The 11,950-nt window shown below is 34.5% G+C and overlaps 1 protein-coding gene across 1 annotated transcript; it reads right to left on the reverse strand.

The window, feature by feature from the left end:
* Positions 1-1,859: 1,859 nt before the first annotated feature.
* Positions 1,860-10,364, reverse strand: LOC143065268 (uncharacterized). The gene is made up of 3 exons (XM_076238734.1): positions 8,327-10,364; positions 6,736-7,032; positions 1,860-2,429 (listed from the first exon to the last, which is right to left on the reverse strand). The coding sequence occupies exons 1-3, from the start codon at positions 9,795-9,797 to the stop codon at positions 2,104-2,106; spliced, it is 2,094 nt and encodes a 697-aa protein (XP_076094849.1). The 5' UTR covers positions 9,798-10,364; the 3' UTR covers positions 1,860-2,103.
* Positions 10,365-11,950: the final 1,586 nt, after the last annotated feature.

Consider the following 11,950-nt stretch of genomic DNA (forward strand, 5'->3'; position numbering starts at 1 on the left):
GATTTAAGACAATAACCAATAGTGTATGTCTCTACCAATCACCTGAAACTTTAACTGAAACTGGTTTTATTTTAAGATAATAGGATGTTCTTTCAAAAACGATCAAACGTACAAAAAATATATGAAGAAGCATTCAATTCTTATTACATTTGTATGCTATAACCCTGAAAATATACAAAATTTCCGTTTGTTTTTCAATGAATTAGTAACATTGTCACAGAGAGCACGGGCGGGCGGGCGCCGCCGCCACAGTGAAGTGCAGTCATAGCTGTTGTATTTTATATGCAAATAAAATATAAAATTGCATGGAGGGCTTCAGTCAAAATAATGGATTCGAATGAAACATACATGCTGTGGCGGATCCAGAGGGGGCGTAGAGGGCGTACACCCCCTTTTTGCTCGGGCTTTTTTTTTTTTTTTTTTTTTGGTAAAATGATTAATCAGACTAGACTTTGTGAACTTTGCAATTTCCAGTGTACTCTAGAATTTAATTTTTATGCGACAATTCTTTACTTATAAAGATATTTTTCGCTGGAATTTATTGATTGTCAAAGTCATGTCATTCTCTATAGTGGAGTTGAACATGCAGTGCGTCGAAAATAACGTCGCTTAGTCATTTTGAAATTCAAATTACAGTAACACATTGCTTAGGCTGAGGATGACAATCATGACACCTTCAAAGCGATATAGGATTGTTCAAGAACGTATTAACTTCTATTTCACTATCCCACCAAACAATCTATAGACTATTACACTCACATGAAAAAAAGTTCCACGGCAATATTATTTACCTACGAAAACATGTTTTACCCCAAACTCCCCAGCCAATTTTAAAATAACATAGCTGAATAATGATCCCCAGTCAGTATAAGCTCTAGATATATTTAAAGTCTAAGGTACGAACCATTTGATTTGACGAAAGTCTGAGATATTTGAGAGAAAAAAAAAATAACTTTGACTGTTGCTTAAACAAAAAATTCTGGCTGTATCTGGATTGACAACAATAATCATGTCCACTGTTCTTGATATTAGAAACAAAAATTTCCAACAGAATTATTTAGCATGAAATGAACATGATGAATAAAAACGGGCATTTTTTTGGTGGCAGGGGTTTGCATGTCTGAACGGAATGTCTGTTTCGCCGAACTGATATATTAAATACTTTTTCCAAGACCAGACTGCAACCTGTCTGATGGGTGTGGCCTTTATGTCTCCATTTGTCGACCGTCATTCATAAATTCGTTGTCATTTCAGACTCATTCTTAGCCTTTGGTTGATTTGGAACCCCTCACTTCACTTAATGTTGTTGGGGAGACATATCAACAAAACATTTGGATAAGAAATTGCTTGCTTGTCTTTTTTAACTTGTGCCGGCCGTATTGTAATTTTCATTGAATACCCCGGCGTATATCTTGTTTACAACAAGAAATCTGTGAAGTTATGATAACTTAACTATTGACAAGTCCCACATCAAATTTATCAGTTCATAGCTTTGGATCCATACTATCATTTTATGATAGACAATTAATAGAGAGAATACAGCATCGAAAATATCCAACCCATACACTTTACAGCAACTTCAAAATATACATGCCCCACGCCAGTAACCGTTTGAAAAGTGCATATTACACTTATTTTATGTTTTTAGCCCGAAAAAGGTCCCAAAATTTTTTCGCATCGCTCCGCTCGGCATTCTTTCAAAATTTCGCCTCCCTTTCCATAATCCTGAATCCGCCCCTGTATATGTACTGTATAAATTATACATTGATACAAATGTTTCTGATTGATATGGTTATTTTCTGGATATTAAGAAATAGATAGTAGCCAAACATTTGACAAGATCATACAAGAAACTAAAAGACGATTTATCTATTTATAGATGACAATTTTTTTCAATTTGTGGGAAAGGGCGGGAAATAGTTCGTACGACTGGTGCCAGATGAAATGAAGATGAAAGCTTTCACACTATAGTGCATGTAGATATATCTAAACAACAACCTGTTAGAACACAGTAATGTCCGCTACCAACCAATGTGTACGTTTCTCTAAATAAGACTCGGATTATTAAAATGATTTTCTTAGTTCGTTCTTATAATACTGTTCTCAAGAGCAAGTCAAATGAACAAATGATTTTGACGGACATAGATTAGGAGACCAACCGCCGTATTTACATTCGTCCAATCTGATTTCAGTTCCTGTACAATTCACTTTGTTCATAACAGCAACAACCTCTGTGGTCAGTACATGTTCATCACTGGGAGAGGATAGAACACCATCTTCATATCCTAACTGCCTACAAACAACTCGCGAGTTTTCCGCTGACCAGTTAGTTGAACAAACCCGTGACCATTGATCCATGTGATGAATTTCTAGATAACCAGTGTTTCTGCTATTGGATTCATCGTCTACTCTTAATCGAACCATGTGGTCTAAAATTAAAATAAAAGAAAAAATTGCAAAATAATTTGTAAAACATTGGCATCTAGACTCTTAGCGATTTAGAGAACTTCACAATATCGAAACTCACAAGTCGAAGCCAAGGATAACGGTAGTTTGGTGTTGTGTGCTGTTGGCCAATTGGTTGTCTCATTTACGATAACTTTTTATTCATTCGTTATATCAATGACAAGAGATAAATTTGACTTATAAAGATACACAGTTCTTATTTAAACCCAAGTTGAAGACTTATATTACATTATGTTTTGCGCAATATATTGGATGTAGAATTATCATACAATTATCGAATTCAGTTTTGATAAATAAAATTTTCTATTACTGTGTTATAAGTGAAAACTTTACACTACGGTATTTCGACTATTTTGAGTGAATGAACGGGTTTCCAGGATACGTCAATGAGATGCTGCGGCATATTGTATTACAAAAAAGAAATACCACACCCCAACAAGGACTACATTTAATCAAAATATATAACTTACACGACCACTATTTCATTTCCATTTATTAATTGCAGTGTGATGGTCTTAGACTCATTTATTCAAAGGTCTACCAAAACATACACTGGTGTTTAAACACGAAGATTGCGAAATATTTTCTTTTTAATATACATTGTATTGCAAAACAAACAAATAATTTTCTTATCAAAACTTACCCCTTTAGAGTTAAATTAATGTATAAGACCTGGTAACCTAACACGAATACTACATTTTCATACACAACTGATTAATTAATCTGGTATTGCATATGTTTGTCTTTGGTTTTGTTAATTTTTCAGTCAAAATAACTTATAGGATTTTGGTCCAAGTAATATTTGTAAACTACGTCAGACTAGTACTGACCATGACTGGAGTCCAGGAACGCCAATACAAGATTGAAAATACGACACGACACTACCGAGCGAGACTGGACAATATTAACAGATTATTACATGACATTTTTCATATCCGATGTATTATTAGCCCGAAAGCCGACAACCCAAGGGGTAATATTGACCGAGGGCTCATAATACATCTGATATGAAAAATCAGATTTTTATCATATGTCACAGATGCTCCGCAGGGCGCAGCTTTATACGACCGCAGAGGTTGAACCCTGAACGGTTGGGGCAAGTATGGACACAACATTCAAGCTGGATTCAGCTCTAAATTTGGATTGTGATTAAAAAGTTGACACAGCATAGGTTTCTGACACAGAATGCATGTGGTCTAATGAACTGAAATTTTCTTTTTGCCTTTGAGGAATTCGCTATGCTGTTGAATATTATCCTCTAAAAAAAATGTTTGAAGAAATTTTCTTTTTATTTATGAAATCTGAAATGAAAAAATTGACCCCCTTTTTTTCACACCGCCCTTTCCCTTATTCCAAAACTGATCTCAATTCAAACTTCTAATGGAGTTTGCATCAATAACTACTCATTTTAAAAATACATCATAAAATATTAAAATGTAAAAAAAGTGCTTGTAATCACTGAATGGTAAAGATTGTTTTAATTTATTTGTTGGTAGTAAAAGTGAAAATACATTGTATATTGTATAAAACAATGATTTAAGTTGATTCAACTACTATTCTGGACAAAGAAAGATAACTCCAATTTTCAAAGAATATTTCATATCCAGATGCTCCGCAGGGTGCAGCTTTATACGACCGCAGAGTTCGAACCCTGTACATTGGGGCAAGTATGGACACAACATTCAAGCTTGATACAGAGCTCTGAATTTGGATTGTGATTACATAGTTGACACAACACAGGTTTCTGACACATAATGAATGTGGTCTAAGAACTTAAACTTAAAACTTTAAATTTTAAATTGGACATTAACTATTATGGTCCAATATCCAAAATCGAAATACATGGTTAGATTCAGCATATCAAAGAACCCCAAGAATTCAATTTTTGATGAAATCAAATAAAATTCAATTTTAGACCCTTTAGACCTCAATATGGACCAATCTGATAACGGGGCTCGAACATCAAAAATCTAAATACATGGTTAGATTAAGCATATATCAAAGAACCCCATATATACAATTTTTGTTGAAATCAAACAAAGTTTAATTTTGGACCGCAATTTAGACCAACTTGAAAACTGGGCCCATAAAAAAAATTTAAAGTACATGTTTAGATTCAGCATATCAAAGAACCCCAAGGATTCAATTTTTGTTGAAATCAAACAAAGTTTAATTTTGGACCACGATTTGGACCAACTTGAAAACTGGGCCCATAATTAAAAATCTAGATACATGTTTAGATTCAGCATATCAAAGAACCAAAAGAATTCAATTTTTGTTAAAATCAAACTTAGTTTAATTTTGGACCCTTTGGACCTTAATGTAGACCAATTTGAAAATGGGACCAAAAATTAAGAATCTACATGCACAGTTAGATGCGGCCTATCAAAGAACCCCAATTATTCAATTTTTGATGAATTCAAACAAAGTTTAATTTTGAACCCTTTGGGCCCCTTATTCCTAAACTGTTGGGACCTCAACTCTCAAAATCAATCCCAACCTTTCTTTTGTGTTCATAAACATTGTGTTTAAATTTCATTGATTTCTATTTACTTATACTAAAGTTATTGTGCGAAAACCAAGAATAATGCTTATTTGGGCCCTTTTTTGGCCCCCAATTCCTAAACTGTTGGGACCAAAACTCCCAAAATCAATCCCAACCTTCCTTTAGTGGTCATAAACCTTGTGTTTAATTTCATAGATTTCTATTTACTTATACTTAAGTTATAGTGCGAAAACCAAAAGTCTTCGGACGCCGATGCCGACGACAACTACGAACGACGACGACGCCAACGTGATACCAATATAAGACCAAAAATTTTTCAATTTTTGCAGTCGTATAACAACTGTGCAATTGAAAATCTCTTGCTATTGCCCAATATTGTGCAATTAGATATTTCTTGCTATTGTGCAATTGAAGATTTCTTGCTATTACACAATACGGTGCAATTGAAGATTTCTTGCTATTGCGCAATACTGTGCAATTAGATATTTCTTGCTATTGTGCAATACTGTGCAATTAAAGATTCTTGCTATTACACAATACGGTGCAATTGAAGATTTCTTGCTATTGCGCAATACTGTGCTATTGAAAATATCTTGCTATTGCACAATACTTAATTAATATAATACTTTTGGACCCCGATTTGGACCAACTTCAAAACTGGGCCCATAATCAAAAATCTAAGTACATGTTTAGATTCAGCATATCAAAGAACCCCAATAATTCAATTTTTGTTAAAATCAAGCTTAGTTTAATTTTGGACCCTTTGGACCTCAATGTAGACCAATTTGAAAACAGGACCAAAAATTAAGAATCTGAGTACACGGTTAGATTTGGCATATCAAAGAATTCCAATAATTCATTTTTTGATGAAATCAAACAAAGTTTAATTTTGGTCCCTTTTGCCCCCTAATTCGTTGGGACCAAAACTCCCAAAATCAATCCAAACCTTCCTTTTGTGGTCATAAACCTTGTGTTAAATGTCATAGATTTCTATTAGCTTAAACTAAAGTTATTGTACAAAAACCAAGAAAAATGCTTAATTGGGACCTGTTTTTGGCCCCTCATTCCTAAACTGTTGGGACTAAAACACCCAAAATCAATCCCAACCTTCCTTTGAATCCGGGTCCGTCAGGGCGAACGAACCCAGGGCGAACGGATTACCAGGGCGAACAAACTCAGTGCGAACGAACCAAGGGCGAACATGTAATCAGGGCGAACCATCCCGATACCCCTTCCTTTGGTGGTCAGAGACCGTATGTTAAAATTTCATAGATTTCTGTTTACTTTTACCAGTTATTGTGCGAAAACCAAGAAAAATGCTTATTTGGGCCCTATGTGGCCCCTAATTCCTAAACTGTTGGGACTAAAACACCCAAAATCAATCCAAACCTTCCTTTTATGGTCATAAACCTTGTGTTTAAATTTCATAGATTTCTATTTACTTTTACTAAAGTTAGAGTGCGAAAACCAAATGTCTTCGGACGACGACGACGACGACGACGTCGCCGCCAACGTGATACCAATATACGACCAAAAAAATTTCAATTTTTGCGGTCGTATAAAAGCGTCGGACGATAAATATATTTACATATTATATCCAATCTACGCTTTACTCGAAAAAAATACACCTCATTTGAGGCTACAAAACAACAATCAAACAAGAACAAACTGTTTTCATCCTGCATGTATTATAAAAGTAGTATACATGTTCCCATAATACAACCAGTTGTTCCTGTGTTTCTCTTTAATTATAAGTTACTTACCACAGATGACTGCGAAGTCTTGCTTGTGGTCACAGTGCTCAGAATGGATGATTGGATTTACAATATCACATTGTCTTGTATATAGACAGCTAACATTCATTTTCCAGAACATTCCACTTCCGCTACCGAAGTGACCATTTCCCGCCGAATTTCCTCCCATGTATCCAAGGTGGCGACAAATATAGGCTGCCTCAATGTGGCCGAACCTCCCACAAAGAGTTCCCCATTTGCCCTTCTTGTAAATTTCTACGCGCCCTTCGTTGTCTCTGGCTCCTCCGTTTAAAACAATAAAAGGTTCTGCAAAACAAGAAAATTCGATAACTCAGTTATTATATTCTGCACCAATATACACTACAAATCTAACATAATTTTTTAATGACCATGATCTCTTACAAATTTATCTTGTATCGATGGGTATGATAATATCACGTGTTTCACAATAGTTGCCGGTACGATATTATAGTAAGTCTGGAACTGCACTGAACCGGAGTATGGCAATAACAGTTACAAATACTTAGCTAAGCTAAGACAGCAACCCGTTGCCACATATAAGTAAACCAAACTGAAATGTGGAGGTCAACATATAGTCACCAAAACAAAAGACGATACTTAAGGAATATATACGATTTGTCTTTTTGGTTTGTTTATATGTGGCATATAAGTCTGCACTTTGTCTAGTAGTTACAATTGGCATTGTCATACTCCAGTTGCAGTTCCAGACTGGCTGTCACATCGTACCGCCCACTGGTCTAGTCAACACACTCACTTTCAATGCTGTAGGGCTTTACACTGTATGCGACATACAGGATTTGAAAAATATATGAGGCACAATATCATCATTATTACAAAATTAACAAATCATGAAATTAAACATTTTTAAAGGTTAAGGTCAATGTTAATTGAAAAGGCCAAAGGTACCGTTTGATGGTATGTGATTTACAGTATGATGAAACCAATTATCAATTTTTTAAAGCATTTGTCATGTGTTTAGCAGAAATGGCTTATAATTTCGTTTTTATGTTTATATTCTAATTTTTGTTTGTGCTTCAAGTCTATCCGACTGACCTTTTTCAACTGAGTTTAACATGGACAACACCACACATTCGATAAGAGCATGTCTCAATTCAGGACCCTGTGATTCGGGGGTTGTCTTTGGTCACTTTTTATCATGTTTGTTTTAAATCTGATTGATATACATATAGATCCAGACTCCTGCGTCCATGCTTTGCTAACATGCCTTGTATTAATATAAGAAAAGCTTGGATACAGGATAAGTATATCATGTATATATTTATATACATCAAAATTAGATTGATTTGTTTTTCGTTTGTTTTTTTTTTTTGTTTGTTTGTTTTTTTGTATACATCAATCAGTTGGGTTTTTTTTTTTTTTTGTTATTTACTCAGAATATCAAACATTTTTTATGTCTTTTGTGCCTTTCAAAGCCTGCAACGCAGTATGTGTTTTGCTCATGTTGAAGTTAGGACTATAGACATTATACTTGCTTACATTTTTATCATCAAAACACTCAGTCGATTTTTATTAAAGAGAAAACTAATATACACTGATGACCAAGTTAATAAATAGATACCTGGCTCTCCTAATAATCGGGTCAATGGCGGGGTCAAACGTTCGAGCTTGGTAGCTGACTGATAGATGTAGTTAAACATTCTGGTGAAGTTTTCAACTGCAACGAATTTCTCCATTCCTGAATTACCGCTGCCTTTAAAGTCACCGAGACCGTCTAGAACACCCTGTATGTTCACAGAATTGGCTAATGTATGATTAACTTGCACTTCTACAAATTGTAAATTATGAAAGATGTAAGGAATCCACCGCGTGTTAGACGCCACCGCCTCTATCATCTGTAATACTCCCTTTGTAGCATTTAACAACAACTCAAAGTCATACTCAATAAATCCATTGACGGTCGGTGGGCTTTGGTGATTGGTATCGGTTTTCTGACTTTCCTTTAAACGATGAACCTCTTTCAGAAGTTCAACAACGGTTGTTTTCAGAGAAATCTGACTAGTTTGGGCCAAATCTGTAACCAGTTCCACTAATTGTGATCCATTTTTTAATACTTGTTTAAATTCAGTAATAGCATGTACAGGAATTTCACATTTGGACACTTGTTCTGACAGTCTGTGATTAAACACTGTAGGAGGATTGGTTGAGGTCGGTACAGCTTTATATTGGTGGCTACAGTTCGTTATATTAGTCTGCTTCTCCAGAAATTCCCGTAGATCGTCGCGAATACTTGTTTGATCTTCGGCAACTGTTTCCGTGGCACCAACGATCCTCTCAACCAAATCACCAGTATGATAGTAGTAAGACATTGTTCTTTTAACATCATCATTCAAGCTTTTCAAAGTTTCAGTCAACCCATTCATGACCTGTAAGGTTTTTTTATTTGTAGATTCATCTTGCATGTACTTTAAGCTACTTAGAGTGTTATTCATCACAATATCGACCTTTTCTTCAAACTTTTCAAGAATGTTTGAGCAGTTAGGTTCTCTTACTTCTTGTATAATATTACGCGGTAGTCCGTCTTGCATTTTCTGTGCTATTTCATCAGAGGAACGATTAATCACAGAAACCATACTTTGAAGGCTTTCCAGTTTCTCTGTGAATCCTTTATTTAGATAATTAAAGTTTTGTTCCATGGCATCAAACATCAAATTATTGGTTTTCTCAACTGCTTTTAAATCTTGCTTCATCAAATCTACAGATATCTTTACACCTTTGTTTTCGACATCCATCAATCCCACTTGCGAATTCATTGCTTGTAATACTTTGTTGACAGAATTTAGATTTGAATTGACTATTTTGAATTGTCTTACATTATAATACTGCAATCCGTTAACTGACCTTTCTAAAGATGATATCCGTTCACTAAGAGAATCAAACTTATCGTCGACGATTTTTAACACAGAATCTACCACAGTCCTGTCAAGCTGTTGGAAGCTTGTTAGTCCAGAATGGGATGTTTCCACGGACTGTGCCCGTATGTTAACAATTCCAAGGAATACAATGCTTAAGATTTTAGCGTAAACGTCCATATTTATCCTGTATCAAAGACGTTTTAGTTCACTGAGTGTATGTATGTTATTGAATTATATTAATTTAACACAGGAAAGTATCATAACAGAAGCAACCGAGTTTCAAGTTTCAAGTAGAAAATTGACCACGAGGAAATACGTCACGATCAGAGGTTAAAGCACCTCGATTATGATGATCCTTTCAAATTACTTAACACATATTACTTAATAGATCCATTGTTTCTAAAGGGTCACTAAATTAGTTCTCCTCGGTCATTTTAGTGATATCTTCGGAACGACGTCATCTAGTGTTATATTACACTTTCAATTTCATGCACAATTAATGTCTTATTAAAACCACATATAATGAATTCAGCATCAGATGAATTAATCACAAGATAAGAATACACCTATGTGTTGAGAAATCTGATCGTCTCTGTCTAATCATCTGATTAGATTCTGTGAAGATAAGCACTTCTTAAAGATCGCATACCTTTACAGTGTTTCACTTATTTTCATTAACTTAGGTATGCTAATTACACACATTGTTGTATTTCAACTGCATTTTGGTCATTCAAGTGAACCTGTTCATTGTATCAAATACTTTTAACATCTTTTGTTTATGTTTCAGATGAAATATTACCAGCAACGTTAACAAAGACAAGTACTATAAACACTGAGAGTGTTTAAATGGATAGCGAGCGATTATCATGTACTCTGCATATCTTTAATATACAATTTCGTTTTATGTTTCAAAAATAGTTAAAAAAAAAAATAATGATGATGATGTTGGAAGGCTGTTTATAAACTGGTACAGTGGCAAATTAAATTCGTACTCGTGACTTTGTAATTTCCAGTGTCAAATTAAATTCATATTCGTGACAAGAACATATTCATCAATGAAGGGATCATGGTATCCCGATTTGTACTAAACCAACTTAATGTGCTAGCTCACAAGGTAATAAATATTCCTAGCAGAAATGTAAAATAGTAAAATAAAGGACATGTTCATTTTTTTACAGAAATATTAATATAAGGACCTGAAAATTTAGTTGTGGACTTAAATATAAGTTACAATTGAGTGTAGTATATTCAAGACCCTAGTTAGCTAGTGTTGTCGCTGCGAGGCACTGTAGAATATAAACAAAGAAGATGTGGTATAATTGCTAATAAGACAACTCGAGGCCAAACTAAACGCATAGCAGTCTATCTTGTAGTATAAGCCATCCGTGCATTCACGGGATGCAAGTGTCTTCGATTTCCACTTCAAATAAATTTTTAATAAAATATTTATATATCACTGATTATATGTTTACAACTAATTGTAGCGAAATATCCAAGAGAAGCAAAAACGTTCAAAAATTTGCCACATCTTACATGTCATTGTGGTAGCAGGTTAAAAATTCGACATAACGTGACTTACTAGTACGAAGCAGAGTTCATACCCATATGATTTAAAAGAAATCTTATTCTCGACCTGAAAATGTCTGTAATATTTGGCTCTTGACAATAAAAGAAGGGCATAAAAAAGTCCTCCATCAATATCAGCTTTAAGAACAATTTATTTATTTTGCCCAGAAAGTGGCATTGACAACATACACATAATCACACAGCTAGTGGTAAAACCATACATTAGTGGTCGTAGAAGTTTAAGAGGGGGGGGGCAAGGGGTTTAACTGTTATGCTGTTATGGGGCATTTTAATTCGTTGTTATCTGTTATTCTGAAAATATATTTACTGTTAGCTGTTATTGTCTTATTCTTTGTTAGCTGTTATATGACTATTATCTATTTTGTTATCTGTTATTGTGAGAATCTATTTGCTGTTAACTGTTATTGAAAATTGGAATGTTAGCATTTTGACAGCCAATCTTCCGTAGAAATTGAAGATTATTGAAAATTGTGATTTGAATGGATAATAGTCTCATTGGCACGCTTACCACATCTTCTTACAATGTATATCTATTGGGGTCTTTCTACTGGTATTATCGGATGGCCCTGTATTTGCAGAAGAATTTCAGTAACATACATCACATAAACATATAAAATCAATTGGACCCAGGACCATTCCAGTATATATTATTATTATCCTTTGTAATAAATTCCATTGTCTGTGAACATGTAGCATTTTGTACAAATTATAATTCACTTATTACTTGTACAATAAGTCATAAA

Source organism: Mytilus galloprovincialis, chromosome 2, assembly GCF_965363235.1.
Source record: "Mytilus galloprovincialis chromosome 2, xbMytGall1.hap1.1, whole genome shotgun sequence".
Classification (NCBI taxonomy): domain Eukaryota; kingdom Metazoa; phylum Mollusca; class Bivalvia; order Mytilida; family Mytilidae; genus Mytilus; species Mytilus galloprovincialis.